This window comes from Bison bison, unplaced genomic scaffold, assembly GCF_000754665.1.
Source record: "Bison bison bison isolate TAMUID 2011002044 unplaced genomic scaffold, Bison_UMD1.0 scf7180017864389, whole genome shotgun sequence".
Lineage (NCBI taxonomy): Eukaryota > Metazoa > Chordata > Mammalia > Artiodactyla > Bovidae > Bison > Bison bison.
Window position 1 is genome coordinate 7,172,078 of NW_011494961.1, and position 16,587 is coordinate 7,188,664.

General features: G+C 40.7%; 1 protein-coding gene across 1 annotated transcript in view; it reads right to left on the minus strand.

The window, feature by feature from the left end:
• CCDC109B (coiled-coil domain containing 109B) overlaps positions 1-14,737 on the minus strand; it is a 23,937-nt gene extending 9,200 nt beyond the window's left edge. Inside the window, exons 1-4 of the mRNA XM_010858585.1 lie at positions 14,552-14,737; positions 11,534-11,627; positions 10,846-11,016; positions 6,896-7,000 (exon numbers count right to left, since the gene is read on the minus strand). Of these exons, the coding sequence (XP_010856887.1) occupies positions 6,896-7,000; positions 10,846-11,016; positions 11,534-11,627; positions 14,552-14,737 (556 nt within the window). The remainder of the gene's footprint in view (positions 1-6,895; positions 7,001-10,845; positions 11,017-11,533; positions 11,628-14,551) is intronic.
• Between the last annotated feature and the right edge of the window lie 1,850 nt (positions 14,738-16,587).

Genomic DNA, 16,587 nt, shown 5'->3' on the forward strand with positions numbered 1-16,587 from the left:
CCTGTCTTGCCTCCCCCGCCTTTATTTCTCCCCACTGGTTCCCACTAGTTTGTTTTCTATATCTGTGAGTCTGCTTCTGTTTTGCTATGTAATTTGCTTTGTTTTTTAGATTTCACATATAAATGATATCATATAGTATGTGTCTTTGTCTGACTAAGCATAATACTCTCTAGGTCCATTCATGGTGCAGCAGATGGCAGAATTTCATTCTTTTTTTTTTATGGCTGAGCAATATTCATTCATTTTTATGGCTGAGCAGACATTCCAAAATGTCTACTGAGGTCTGAGTATACACAGCAGTATTCCAATACACACACACGCATCTGTTGGTGGACACTTGGGCTGCTTCCATATCTTGGCTACTGTAACCCGCCCTGCTATGAACACTGGGGCGCATGTATCTTCTCCAGTTCACGCTTTCATTTTTTCCATATACATACCTGGCGTGGAATCGCTGGGGCATATGCTAGTGCTAGTCCTATTTTTAGCTTTTTGAGGGACCTCCACACTGTTTCCCAAATGCCTGCACTGATTTACATTCCTACCTACAGTGCACAAGGGTTCCCTTTTCTCTGCGTCCTGGCCAGCATTTGTTATTTGTAGACTTTTTGATGACAGTCACTCTTAGCAGGTGTGAAGTGATACTGCATTGTCTGGATCTGCATTTCTCTGATAACTAGTGACGCTGAGCGTCTGTTCATGTGCCTGCTGCCACCTGTATGTCTTCTTTGGAGAAATGGCTACTGAGGTCTTTCGCTCGTTTTTCATTTGCATGAAACACCTTTTCCATCCCTTACTTTCAGTCTCTATGTGTCTTTAGCTCTCAAGTGAGTCTCTTGTTGGCCACATACAAAAAGTTCTTGTCTTTTTTAATCCAAACAGCTGCCCTATGTCTTTCGATTGGCGTAGTCAGTCCATTGACATTTAAAGTAATTATTGATAAGTATGTACTTATCGCCATTTTATTACTTGTTTTTCAATTGTTTTTGTAGTTCTTCACTGTTCTTTATTTTATCTAAATCACCTCCTCCCACTCCTCTCAATCCCCTTGGTATCTGTTGATGATTCTTGCCTGAATTTGGCTGCAATATAATGGTTTTTCAATTACAGCAGCCCTCCCATATTTACCAGTCAGAACCTGGCATTCTAATTATAAACATGGGCCCTCCCTTACATGTTGATTTACTTGTCTCATCATCTGTTTATTAAGGCACAGACTCACTATTCACCCTACCCTCAGCAGTCCACAATCACAGTTAACTAAGAGCAGAATCCTCTGGAGCCAATACAGGTAGGAACACTAAACTACAACTGTTGAAATGCTGGAGGCTCAGTGCTGACTAGTTTGAGAAATAAACACACTCACATTGATGAGTTTTATCTCCAGCAGTCCCATCAGCTTCTCACAGTGAAGGTCAGAGATCTGCTTCCAGCAGAGACAGTAGAAAATTAACCATTCTGAAATAGACCTGAGCATTACTTTCTCTATACCTAGGAAATAACCAGTTGACCCTCAAATAACGTTGGGGTTAGAAGCACCGACTCCCCACGTAGTCAAAAATCCACATGTAACTTCATAGCTGGCCCTCTGTGTCCATGATTCTATGGACTCAACCAACTGTGGACCACATGGTACTGCAGTGCTCACTCAAACAGACCTGCATGTCAGTGGACCCACACAGTTCTAACCTGTGCTGTTCAAGGATGCACTGTGCTATGCTGCTGCTAAGTCGCTTCAGTCGTGTCCGACTCTGTGCGAGCCCATAGACAGAAGCCCACCAGGCTCCCCCGTCCCTGGGATTCTCCAGGCAAGAACACTGGAGTGGGTTGCCATTGCCTTCTCCAATGCATGAAAGTGAAAAGTGAAAGTGAAGTCGCTCAGTCGTGTCCGACTCTTAGCAACCCCATGGACTGCAACCTACCAGGCTCCTCCGTCCATGGGATTTTCCAGGCAAGAGTACTGGAGTGGGGTGCCATTGCCTTCTCCATTACTGTGCTCTACCAGAGCCTAATTTGGCCTGGAGGAAGGGCAATTAGCCAACTCCAGGCCCCTCTAACCTTCCTGTCTCATATTGGAAAGAGAAAAAAAAAAGATAAACTCTTCTGAAGGTCACAGCACAGTAATCCTGGCCCAGTAAAAACCCTGAGACTTAATCATAAGATTACACACTGCTTCTCCTCCCCAATACCTTAACATTACATCAATAGGGCTCCAGTTCTGTGCAAGACACAGACTCTATTCAAGTAAGAATTTCTGGAGAAACTTGAACATAACAGGGGAGAGAAAACAGGGTCACTAGAAGAAACTGAAGCCTCTGATACCTACAGCTATAGCAAACAGCTGAACTCCTGGTCAGACTCACGTAGTACCTCACAATAGAGACCTACTTGCTTCAGCTTCTATTTTCAATAGTATCATGTCCAGCTTTCACCAAAAAATTACAAAGCAGGTAAAAGGCAAGAAAAAAACCATCTAAAGAAACAAGGCAGTGGAGAAGGCAATGGCACCCCACTCCAGTACTCTTGCCTAGAAAATCCCATGGGCGGAGGAGCCTGGTGGGCCGCAGTCCATGGTGTCACTAAGAGTCGGACACGACTGAGCGACCTGACTTTCACTTTTCACTTTCATGCATTGGAGAAGGAAATGGCAACCCACTCCAGTGTTCTTGCCTGGAGAATCCCAGGGACGGGGGAGCCTGGTGGGCTGCCGTCTATGGGGTCACACAGAGTCGGGCATGACTGAAGCGACTTAGCAGCAGCAGCAGCAGCAATGACCCAGTGGCTCAGAGAGTAAAGAATCAGCCTGCAATGTAGGAGACCTGGGTTTGATCCCTGGATTGGAAAGATCCCCTGGAGAACGGAACAGCTGGTGGCTCAGTGGTAAAGAATCTACCTACAGTGCAGGAGACATAAGAGATGGTTTGATCCCTGGGTCAGGAAGATTCTGGAGGACAGTATGACAACCCATTCCAATATTCTTGGGCTTCCCTTGTGGCTCAGCTGGTAAAGAATCCTCCTGCAATGAGAGAGACGTGGGTTCGATCCCTGGATTGGAAAGATCCCCTGGAGAAGGGAATGGCTACCCACTCCAGTATTCTGGCCTGGAGAATCCCTTGGACTGTATAGTCCATGGGGTCACAAAGAGCCGGACATGACTGAGAACTTTCACTTCAATTCACCCACTCCAATATTCTTGCCTGGAGAATTCCATGGACAGAGGAACCTGACAGGCTATAGTCCATGGGGTCACAAAGAGTCGGACACAGCTGAGCGACTTTTACACACAGTGAATATAAAATACACTTTTCAAAAAGTCAAAACCAATTGAGTATTAAAACAGGAACAATTCACTGTAAGGGAATCAAGGACGCAGAGCTTTACTCTGCAAGTTGGTGCTCAGATAATTGGTAAAATAAATGTAAAGTTGACAACAAGAGACTGGTAATAAATAATTTCAATATATATTTTAAGAACTTTAATGAGAGCTCAAAGCTCCTTTCAACTTTCTGCTTGTGTGATATTTTAAATTTCCTGTGTACATCTTGTTAATATCATAACTCAGTCCATTTAATTATGAACTTTAAAGTCTTTAGAAACTACTATTTCTGAAGAATTTTATTTTTCTCAAACTCCCACTAAGCTATTTACTTTCAATTTGTGAGTGATAAATTGGAAATTTTGTCTGAACTGTTAAACTGATGCATGAGCAATTAAATGAAAATAAGAAGCTTTAAATTTAATACTTAGAAAAATGTAATAGATCACTGAATAGATATCACTGTACTCATTTATCCAACTGCAACTGTGACACTTTATGAAGTCCCCCCAAAAGCTATTGAGAGTAATATTGAATAGATGAATCTGTAATTATCTCAAGTAAACATTCATATTAAAAAAAAAAAAAACTTTTTTGTTTAATAATGAAGGTTAATTTTCATTAAAATTTAATGATATAGAAGAACATTTTATAATTCTAAAGCAATTGTTCACTGTAATTGATTGGATTATTATATTCCTTAGATTTTAGATGGTTTAAGAATAAATTTGATGTTTTTCCTTCTGGCTTACTTCACTCTGTATAATAGGCTCCAGTTTCATCCACCTCATCAGAACTGATTCAAATGCATTCTTTTTAATGGCTTTTTAAACACCAATACAGTATACTAACGCATATATATGGAATTTAGAAAGATGGTAACGATAACCCTGTATACGAGACAGCAAAAGAGACACTGATGTATAGAACAGTCTTATGGACTCTGTGGGAGAGGGAGAGGGTGGGAAGATTTGGGAAAAAAAAAAAATTATTATGTCATACAGATTTTTCTTAAAAGTACTTTACCTGACTGAGGAAATTCCCTTCTATTGTTAGTTTCCTGAGAGTTTTTGTCATGAATTGGTATTACATTTTGCCTAAACCACTTTTTGAATCTCTTGTGATGATCATGTTTTTCCCCCTTTGTTTTGTTAATGTGGAGAATTACATTGCCTGATTTCAAATATTAAATTAATATTACATTAAAAAAAATATAAAAAAAAATAAAAAATAAAAATAACCTATTGGCAAAGGTGAAAAAAAAAAAGAATTCTTGAACATGTGGACATTTGAATCTCTAGAGATTTTTGTCCTGCTCCAGACCCATCAGCCTAACTGATGACAAAGAAGTATTTCTCAACCTGAGAAAATCCTAGAGCTGGATGGAAAATGACCAAGTACTAAGGGTGATCAACCTGACAGCCCAACATGCAAATTGTTGAAAAACTTTTGTGATTTGTAGTCCTTAAGTTTGGCTTTCGTTTGGGGAGGAACTGCTGCCAATAAAATTACACTGACTAAAAAAAAAAAAAAAAAGAAACAAGGCAAGCATCAGAATCTGATATGGTAGGGATTTTGGAATTATCAGACCAGGAAATCAAAACAGATGTGATTAATATGGTAAGGCCCATGATGGGAAAAGTAGGCAACGTGCAAGAACAGGTTTGGCCATGACTTTTTAGATACAACAGCCAAAGCACAGTCCACAAAAGAGATAACTGATAAACTCAGATTCATTAAAACAAAACCCCTTCTCTGCAAAAGACCGTGACAACCAAATGAAAAACAATGGGAGAAACACCTGCACAATAGAGATCTGATAATGAATTGTTACCCAAAATATACAAAGAAACCTTAAAAATTAACAACATGCTTAAAAAGCCGGTCAAAGGCTTGAAGAGACACCACACGAAACAAGATATATAGATAGTAAGTAAACATGTGAAATAGTTACCAGGCAAGTGCAGACTGAAACAAGGAAATGCTGCTACTTCACACCTTAAGAAAGGCCAAAATCCAAGACACTGGCAACACTAAATGCTGGCAAAGATGTAGAGCAACAGTAACTCTCATTCACTGCTGATGGGAATACAAAATGGTGCAGCTTGTTTGGAAGAGTTTCTTACACAAGGAAATATATGCATTATACAGGCAATCATGCCCCTTGGCATTTACCCAAAAAAACTGAAAAATTATGTCCACATAAAAACCTGCATACACATTTGTAGCCATTTTATTTGTAATGGTCAAGACTTGGAAACCTCCAAGATGTCCCTCAGTAGGTGGACAGATACATAACCTATGATACATCCAGACAATGGAATAATAGCGCTCACAAGAAATGAACTGTAAAGCCATGAAAAGACGAGAAAACGTAAATGCATACTACTCAGTGAAAGAAGCCAGTCTGAAAAAAAGCTACATATTGTACCATTTCAACTATACAACATTCTGGAAAGGCAAAACTATGGAGACAGGAAAAAGATTAGCGGCTGCCAGAAGTTAGGGGTTAGGTAGAGATGAAGGAGGAGAGCACAGAGGATTTTGGGGGCAGTGGAACTATTCTGTGTGAAATGACAATGGAATGGTGAATCCATGTCATTATACATTTATCAAAACCCATAAAACAAGCCAGAGATAAATTGGAAATCTGGAATTGACATATACATACTACTACATACAAAATAAACACTATCTGCCAGGATTTGCTCAAACGTGTGTCCACTGAGTGAGTGATGCCATCCAGCCATCTCATCCTATCTGTGAGATAGTGGCGGTCAGGGAAGCCTGGCATGCTGCAGTTCATGGGGTCTCAAAGAGATGGACACAACTTAGGGACTGGAAAACAACAATAAAGCAACAGGGAACTACATTCAGTATCTTGTAATAATCTATAACGGACAAGAATCTCAGTCATATACACACACATACACACACACACACACAACTGAATCACTGTGTGGAACTCTGAAACGCTGTAAAGCAACTACAGTTCAGTAATAAAATATAGCCTTAAAACCCCATAAAACATACAACACCAAGAGCAAACCATAATGTAAAGTATGGACTTGGACTGATAACGATGTTTCGATGTAGGTTCATGACAAAAAGAAATGTTCCATTCTGGTGTTTACAGTAGGGGAGTCTGCGGGGAATGGGTACATTAGTATACAGGACCTCTGTACTATCTGCTCAATCTTGCTATGAACTTGAAACTGCCCTTTAAAAAATAAAGCCTACTTAAAAAAAAAAAAAGAGCTAAAAACTGTACAACAGTATACACTTGAGTTCCTGATTTTCAGGTCTACTTCTTCTTAACCCAATAATGTCAGATTAAGCATTCAAGATCCTAGAACAAAGTCTTAAAAGTCTAAAAAGAGTATGTGAGACTACATTAAGCCCTGACACCCAACTTCTACCGATCACTTCTACCCTCGCTAGAAAAGCTTAAATACTGGTTCTCCAAAGCCTTCTTGGTCATTTGGTTAATTAAAAAGATTCTCAGGATAAGCCTGCTCCCTGAAAACAGGCCCACAGCAACAGGGAAATGTGAAGATAGTTCACAGCTGTGCTTCTTACCTTTCTTAGGGCACTGTACATCATATGTTATTTTATCAATAACAAGTTTAAAATCATTCTTTAGCAAAATTTCCATCAAGGTTGAAGCTGCAATTTCAGTGCCATCTGAAAATGCAAAAATATGTCCTTGTTTTAGAATAATAAGAACCATTTTTCAACAGGTCTTTATAATACAGCAGTGGACATTTGCCTTTTTGGGTGGGCAGAAGCTCCCCAATACCCAAGACTGTTCCCACTGGGAGTAATGCTCCCAATACTGCCCGTTACCCTGGACCAAGACGAACAAGCAGACCCCCCATCACCCCCTCTCTGTCAGCAGGGCTGGGGTCCAGACTGACGCTCCTGGTGAGACTGGACAGTTCCTACAGACAGTCATGCACAGATTCCGGGGAGGGAGGCAGGGACTCATCGCAGCAAGGCCAGTGGAGGCAGAGGTGGAGGCTGGGGGACGGGGTGCCAGCAGCAAAGCCCGCCAACCATTCCCAGGCTAACTTCTTCACCCACGGCCTTCTGTGGCTCCTGCCGTCTTCTGAGCCTGGTTTTCTGTCAGTTCCAATTAGAAAGCCTGCTGACACTCTCCTCAGCTCAGCCAGTGTCCATCTCTGTGGCTTATGGCCAAGCCCCTGACTTCGTGGTGGAGAACACAGGTAGTTAACATTTTTAAAAAGCCCACCTTTCTCTTATTTTTTTCGAACTTCCTTTGTGGCTCAACTGGTAAAGAATCCACCTGCAATGTGGAAGACCTGGGTTCGATCCCTGGGTTGGGAAGACCCCTGGGAGAAGGGAAACGCTACCCACTCCAGTATTCTGGCCTGGAGAATTCCACGGACTATACAGGCCATGGAGTCACAAGAGTCAGACACAACTGAGTAACTTTTGCTTTCCCTGGTGGCTTAGACAGTAAAGAATCTGCCTGCAGAGAGGGAGACACAGGTTCAATTCCTGGGTCGGGAAGATCCCCTGGAGAAGGAAACACAACACATTCCAGTATTCTTGCCTGGAGAATGCCACGGACGGAGAAGCCTGGTGGGCTACAGTCCACGGGGTCGCAAAGAGTCAGATGCGACTGAGTGACTAACACTTTTATTTTTAATTACTAAAGGTGAGTGAGTTGTATTGTTTAAACCACCTCAAACCACGACCACACAGGGCTGCCTCCCTTTCTAGCTTAGGAAAGATGAAAAGAGGCAAAACTGTGGCAGGAGCAAGCATGCACCTGTGTGGCATGTTTAAAGGCTGGAGAGAGGCAGGAGAGATTCTAACAGTGATTTCAAATATCCTAGGAACATTTCAGAAAAAAAAATCTCTAGGAAAATTTCAACGTCAGTGTGCTTTGCACAGCTTCCTATCTAGCCTAGCTGTTCTTATATTTTTGAAGTTTAATGTAACCCAGGGGTTAAGATTCAAACTCATTGAATAATAAGCAAAAAAAAGTGCTGGGAGGGGTTTCTCTATCATTATTCTTTCAGAATAGTCTATACATGATTACCTGATATAAAGTCCAAGACGTATATTCTCGCCTGGCCTGGTATCTGCTTGGCTGCATTCAACCAGAGAGGTTTCAGCTACACTAATACGCATGATAAGAGTAACACTGCTAGTAAAATCAGGAAGAACCCGGATGCCTGCCTCCTGTCTGGTTCTCAGCAGTTCTTTTGTTCCAGAAGGCAGCAAGTCAAGTCTGCACCTGGGTCTGTTCCTAGAATATGGCTGTTTGGGTTCCTGTTCATCAGCTGGGGTGAGATCATCTTCCCAGGAATTGCCAAATAACTCCACCCACGTTATGGGCAAAACTGTGACAAGCTTAGAACACTCTTTTCAAGCCCAAATTAAATGCCGGCAAATTCCACCCACAGAGCCTCTTAAAAAAAAAAAAAAAATATCAGCAACACACCAAATCCATTTTATCTGATTTGCAAGTGTCATTTAAAAATTTACATTTAAATGACTTCAAACCTGCTCCTTAAAATAGTATAATAAAAAGAAATCAGCCGAGTATGATTTCTCAGTTGAAGTACTACATTCTCCTTTATACTAATACAGGATCAGCTAGAGACGGATATGAAACACTTTTAAGGAGCTCATGATACAGTGATGAATTTTTCACCTATTCTTGGGCAAGTACTGACATGAACCCCAAGAAAGTGTTTTCACTCAGTCCAAAGAGCACCTGTACTCTAAGAATGCTGGTGCTTTTCTGGCGCACACTCCATGTGAGCACTGTGTTTGGTGCCCTTCTGAATTCTGCCTCTTCTGAGGAAGGCAGGCCTTGCCCCATAGGGAAGGCCCCAGGGATTCGGTGTTCCTGCGACTGGCAGGAATACGTCCAGTCAAGGATGAAGTATTAGGCCATTGTGGCCACAGGGCTAAATCCTCATTTCTCTGACCTTGGTTTTACCAGGAAGAAACTCCCCTTCCAGTTGAATCCAAAGTCCTTCCAACAACCTACAATGGAGGTTTTCCCTAGTCTGCCCTACCCCTCCTACCTGTATCCAGCTCCCTCCCTTTACGGCTGAGGGTGGAGTTGGCTCCCACCTGAGGGTCTCTGTCTGGAAAGCTCTTCTCCCATCCCTGTCATATCTCTTCCAGGTCTTCACTCAAATGTGACCTTAGTGAGTACCTCCCCCAAACGCACACACTCCCACCTCCCCATGACTCTGCCTTTTCACTGGAACACTTATTATCTAATACACAAATTTAAAGTTTATATAATTTATAAATTATTTATTTTGTTTCTTTCTCCTTGTAAAATGTTAGTTCCATAAGAACAGGAGTTTAATCTCTATTGTTCTTTGCTGTCTCTAGCATCTAGAACAAGGCCTGGCATATAGGATTAATACACAGGAACTTCAATTAAATAGAGTCTGGAGACCAGAAGGGGGAGCTCTCACACCCTGTGGGCACTGCCCAGCAGGAAGAGGGCGCCTCCTCTTTACCAAGGACCCAGCCAGTGAAAAGCCAGGGACCCTCTGTTTGCTGCTGTCCTCCCCGCTTCCTTTCCTTCTTCAGAAGCGTCCTCCTTCCCTCGTCTTGCAAATCCTCACACGTGACTCGTGTGAGTGGCTGCAGACACTGAACTGCAGTTCTCCACTCTCTGCAATAAAGCCATCTTTGCTGGAGAAATATCTGGCAGTCTATTTGTTTCAGGTCACATCTGTTAGCTGCTCAATGCTTGTTAAGTAAATTAGTTGTTAATCTCTACTCTTCCAACTTTTATATCTATCCCTTAATTGGTTCTGAACTTGGACAGAACCAAGTTAATTTCCTTTCCAAAACTGTCATAGTAATCATTAACTTTTAAATAAGCTTATTCTAAGAATGTAATTACTACAATAAAATAACAGTGCAAATTTATTCATTTGTTTATATTTATAGTAGCCTGGTATATCGGGCTGGGGTAAGAATTCTTTATTCTCTTTTAGGGGCCGTAGGGCCTGCTTTTATGTCCTTAGATCATACAAATATAAAAGCTATATGCTACATTTATTTAAAAGTCTATCTGATTAACTACCTCTGCTGGTATCATACTAGTTTTCTGAGAATTAATTCTGCCTATTAATTCTGTCAAAAAACACTCTAAAACTGCTTTATAACAAAGATCAATGAACTATTTGTGTATTATTCACTGTCTATTTCAATCATGGAGCCTGCATTTCATTTTCTAATTATTCACATTTCTTACAGAAAACTAGATGATAATTACTATGTCATTAAAATTTTCTCAGAGAAAAATCTGGGGGCTAAGTTTATGAAATAAATAACCAAAACATGAATTAAACTTCCATTTCTTTTTTATCCATTAGAGTTCATTTTTTTTACATCACTCATGTTCAAAAATGAAGGACTCAGTAAAGACCAACCATTTATTATATAATAATTTTGTAGAAAGTAAACAAACAAAAGTCCAAAAGAAGAAAAAAAGACAAAGCTGGAAAAATATATATATATACCTGCTGTGAAGATGGCAGCTGTTCTGATACCTTTGTCTTCATTTTGTAGGTCCTGAAGGAATGAACCCACGGTTGATAACATTGGCTTGACTACAAATTGACAGCGCTCTTTTCTGGACGGCAGAGTAAGTGTTATCAAGGGAAGGCCATGTTTATAACTAACTGTGATTTCTGTTAGGAAAAAAAAAGTTGATAATAGAGGATGGATAAAATGTACTTTTTAAAATAACTTTAAAATTATTACTAACCATTATGAACAAAAACTCTAGAAGGTATACCTAAATATGGAATTCATAACCCTCTGAATTCCTGTAATAATTTGTATCACTCTTATAGTGCTTTCATTATACTAGTTAACATATTCCCCCCACCATTCTATAAACATTTTATTAAGTGTGTACCACACTTTGTTATAATTATCTGCTTAGAGTCTTGCCAGGTAAAAATGTACTGAGGGCAGAAACTACTTCCAAGTCATCTCTAACTCCTTTGATTACTGGGATGGGAGTTTGCCAAAAGACATCAGATCTTATGGGAGCAGAGAAGGCAGAAACTGAACTCTGATGGGGGAAGAGTGGAAGGGGCAACACAAGAAAAGTCTGTTTTGCTCAAAACTCACATTTCTCACTTAATTTAGAAAGATGAAAAATTAGCCTGGGGAAATCACGGAAGTGATAAGAAAGCTTACCATCAGATGGCACCAGTGTACTATAAAGATTTGATTGATAGAATTTCAGGTTTCCACACAGTTTCACACACAAAACCTGTAATGATATAAATGATTATCCATGTATAAGAGTATAATATAAAAGGTAGGGGAAGGTAGCAACTACCCTCCTATAAAATGTTTTTTAAATGTAGGTGGTAAAAGTTAAAGCCCCTCCCTTTACTTCTTCACAGACCCCCAACTTTCCCCAAAGATAATCACAGTAGAGATGACGAAGACTCGCTCCTGGACAAACTTGAGTTGGGATCCTCTGAGCCTGACTAAATCCCAACCTGTGCATGTCCTCTGGGAGTTAAGCAAGAATACTGTCAAGTTAGCTTAGCCACCCCCTTCCCCCGCCACACAGCCCTCAGTATCTGGTCCTCCACCATTCCCCAGGTATTATCTGATCACCCCAGTCTGTCTTCAACAAGAATCCTGCCAGGTCAAGTTAGCAAAAAATTACCCTATCCTGTTAGTAATTTCCCATCCACCACCTCCCCGCAACGTGTGCCCAACTTTGCTCCTTGGACACAAATCCCCACTTTTCCCATGGCAGTCCCCCTGAATAAAGTCTACCCCACATTCCTTAACAAGTGTCATGAATAACTTCCTCTTTCACAGTTTTGGTGTATAGCCTCCCAAATGTTTTTCCATATGCTGCCACCTTCACGTGCAAGTTAAATTTTATGCTAGAGTTAAATTTAATGCTAAAGACAGTTTATAAGTCAGGTTCCTAGATGCCAATGATGATACATTGCTCATAAAGTACTTATTGTTTAATGTGCTGATGAAGTTTCTGTACTACTATTGAAGAAATCATTTTAGAGGCAGTCATTAGACAACCAGGAAATGCTGAAAGCAGGTAAAGTGCCCAGGGGAAAATATCAAAGCTTTCTCAAGCTTCTGCATACCGAATAATCATCTGGATACCATAATATTGTCCATTGCTAAATAAACAGGGCTTGTTAAAAGCACAGCTTCCTGGACTCCACTCCCAGAGATTTTTGATCTAGTTAAGTCTGAGGTAGGGGTATGAGATTTTGCATTTTTTTAATATAAATTTATTTAACTGGAGACTAATTACTTTACAATATTGCATTGGTTTTGCCATACATTGAAATGAGTCCACCATGGGTGTACATGTGTTCCCCATCCTGAACCCCCCTCCCACATCCCTCCCCATCCCATCCCTCTGGGTCATCCCAGTGCACCAGCCCTGAGCACCCTGTCTCATGCATTGAACCTGAACCGTTTCACATATGATAATACACATGTTTCAATGCCATTCTCCCAAATCATCCCACCCTCACCCTCTCCCACAGAGTCCAAAAGACTGTTCTATACATCTGTGTCTCTTTTGCTGTCTCGCATACAGGGTTATCATTACCATCTTTCTAGATTCCATATATATGTGTTAGTATACTGTATTGGTGTTTTTCTTTCTGGCTTACTTCACTCTGTACAATAGGCTCCAGTCTCATTCACCTCATTAGAACTGATTCAAATGTATTCTTTTTAATGGCTGAGTAATATTCCACTGTGTATATGTACCAAAGCTTTCTTATCCATTTGTCTGCTGATAGACATTGAGGTTGCTTTCATGTCCTGGCTATTATAAACAGTGCTGCGATGAACATTGGGGTACACGTGTCTCTTTCATTTCTGGTTTCCTTGGTGTGTATGCCCAGCAGTGGGATTGCTGGGTCATAAGGCAGTTCTATTTCCAGCTTTTTAAGGAATCTCCACGCTGTTCTCCATAGTGGCTGTACTAGTTTGCATTCCCACCAACAGTGTAAGAGGGTTCCCTTTTCTCCACACCCTCTCCAGCACTGACTGACTGTAGACTTTTGGATCGCAGCCATTCTGACCAGAGTGAGATGGTACCTCATTGTGGTTTTGATCTGCATTTCTCTGATAATGAGTGATGTTGAGAATCTTTTCATGTGTTTGTCAGCCATCCATATGTCTTCTTTGGAGAAATGTCTATTTAGTTTTTTGGCCCATTTTTTGATTGGGTCATTTATTTTTCTGGAATTCAGCTGTAGGAGTTGCTTGTATATTTTTGAGATTAGTTGTTTGTCAGTTGCTTCATTTGCTATTATTTTCTCCCATTCTGAAGGCTGTCTTTTCACCTTGCTTTTAGTTTCCTTTGTTGTGCAAAAGCTTTTAAGTTTAATTAGGTCCCATTTGTTTATTTTTGCTTTTATTTCCAATATTCTTGGAGGTGGGTCATAGTGGATCCTGCTGTGATTTATGTTGGAGAGTGTTTTGCCTATGTTCTCCTCTAGGAGTTTTATAGTTTCTGGTCTTACGTTTAGATCTTTAATCCACCTTGAGTTTATTTTTGTGTATGGTGTTAGAAAGTGTTCTAGTTTCATTCTTTTACAAGTGGTTGACCAGTTTTCCCAGCACCACTTGTTAAAGAGATTGTCTTTTCTCCATCGTATATCTTGCCTCCTTTGTCAAAGATAAGGTGTCCATAGGTGCGTGGATGAGAAATTGCATTTTTAATAAGCCCAGGATTATACTCAAGTTATAGGCGTGAAGACCATACTTCAGAGTAGCTGGGTTCTAGAAGACCCTCTGTGGCTTTCAGGTCACTACTTCTAAATTTCAGCATAGAATTATTTTGAAATCCCAATTTTAGTGCTGGACAAGGGCTACTGCCTTCAAATGATATTCAGTATCAGGTCAAAAGAAGACTCAAGCTTCTCTTTCATCGCATCTTTTTCCTAAATACAATCCTAACCACTTCACTTAAAACCCTGAAGACTTCAATAGCTTATATAAAGTACTGATAGAAAGCACAGTGACCCCATAGTTGAAAAGACTGGTATTCTCTGATGGCAGGAGATTACAGATAAGTCATAGGACTGTGCTTTTGTTCTCTGAAGCCTTAGGTGGGGATACCCATATCTTGTGGGTCTTGTGGAGTCAATATAAAGATTAAACAACACAAAGTATCGAGCAAGGGTCAGTACAGTCTGTGAGCCTCACCTGAGCAGTACAGGCCCCCTCCCCTCTACAGCTCCATCGCTTATTATTCTCTTTCAGCAGGAACTTGGGCCCCAGCCAGATAAGCTGTGTGCCACTGACATATTGAAATGCCTTCTTTATTCCCTTCTGCCTAACAGACCCTGTCTTTCCCTCCATGCCCAGCTCTAAGTCCTTCTGCAGGGTCATGATGGTTGAGTGTGATGGCTTTGCCATCAGAACCAAGTTGGAATCCCAGCTTCAAGATACACTAACTGCCATGATCTCTGACATGCAGAGGAAGTTTCAGGAAGAAATGGGTTGTGAGAGAAAGAAAAGGGTAAGTTTGCTAGTAGAAAAAAAGAAGAGAAAAAGAGCCAGGGCTTTAGTAAGAAAAGGAAAACAGCACTAACATGAGAAAGATCTGTTTGAGTTTCAAAGTAAAAGGGAGGCAGGTGTTAGTGGAAAGGAAATGTATTATGATCACATGTTGGGCCAATTAACAAGATCAGATTGCTTTGAGAGTTTTAACATATTTTAGATTATGTATCTTTATTATTAAGTAAAACAAGATGTACTTCCCACTCAAGACAGTATAAATACTTAAGCAACACCTCTGCTCCATGTTCAAAAAGAATACACGTTCCCCTTGTAGCAACACCAAGAGCAAAACAATGTGATAAGCAAGACTCAAGCAAGTAGGGAGTCCACTAAGGTTCTCTATTCATAGGAAAAGGGTTTCAATGGAAAATGATGCACTGTTTGTACGACACTTTCCTTGGGGAAGGGAGTATTAATGATTTTAGTTTCTTTTTTCAATCAATATATTTTTATTGAAGTGCAGTTGATTTACAATGTGTTAATTTCTGTTGTACAGCAAAGTGATTCAGTTATATATATATGTACATAAGATATATATTATATATTCTTTATCATACTCTTTTCCATTGTGGTTTATCACAGGATATTGAATATTGTTCTCCATGCTATCCAGTAGGACCTTGTTTATCCATCCTGTATATAAAAGCTTACACATGCTAACCCCAGCCCCCAACTCCATTCCCCCCACCCCTCTCCCCCCGACTGGCAACCACCGGTCTGTCCTCTATGTCTGTGAGTCTGTTTCATGGGCTAAGTTGCTTCAGTCGTGTATGACTCTTTGGGACCCTACAGACTATAGCCTGCCAGGCTTCTCTGCCCATAGGATCTTCCAGGCAAGAATACTGAAGTGGGTTGCTGTTTCCTCCTCCAGGGGGTCTTCCTGACCCAGGGATTGAACCCACATCTCTTACATCTCCTGCAATTAGCAGGCGGGTTCTTTACCACTAGCGCGACCTGGGGACTTTGTTTCGTAGATGGGTTCGTTGTGTCATATTTTAGATTCCACATATGATATCACATGGTATTTGTCTTTCTCCTTCTGGCTTGCTTATGCTTAGTATGGTAACCTCTAGTTGCAGCCATGCTGCTGCAAATGGCATTATTTTGTTCCTTTTGTGGCTGAGAATTTTCCAGTATATATTTGTGCTACGTCTTCTTTATCCATTCATCGATTGATGGGCATCTAGGTCGTTTCTGCGTCTTGGCTGTTGTGAATACTGCTGCTGTGGACACAGGGTGCATGTACCATTTTGAACTATAGTTTTGTCTGGATATATTCCCAGAAGTGGGAATGCTGGCTCATATGGTAATTCTATTTTTAGTCTTCTGAGTAACCTCCATACCGTTCTCCATAGTGGATGCACCAACTTACATTCCCACCAACACTGTAGGAGTGACTTTTCTACATCCTCTCCAGCATTTACTGTTTGCAGCTTTTTTGATGGTGGCCATTCTGACTAGTAATAGGTGGTATCTCATTGTAGTTTTGATTTGCATTTCTCTAATAATTGGCAATGTTGAGCACTTTTCATGTGCCTCTTGGCCATCTGTATGTCGTCTCTGGAATGGCTGAGTAGTGCTCCATTGCATATATGTACCACATCTTTATCCATTTGTCTTTCAGTGGACATTTAGGTTGTTTGGTTGTTTCCATGCCTTGACTATTGTGAAGAATGTAT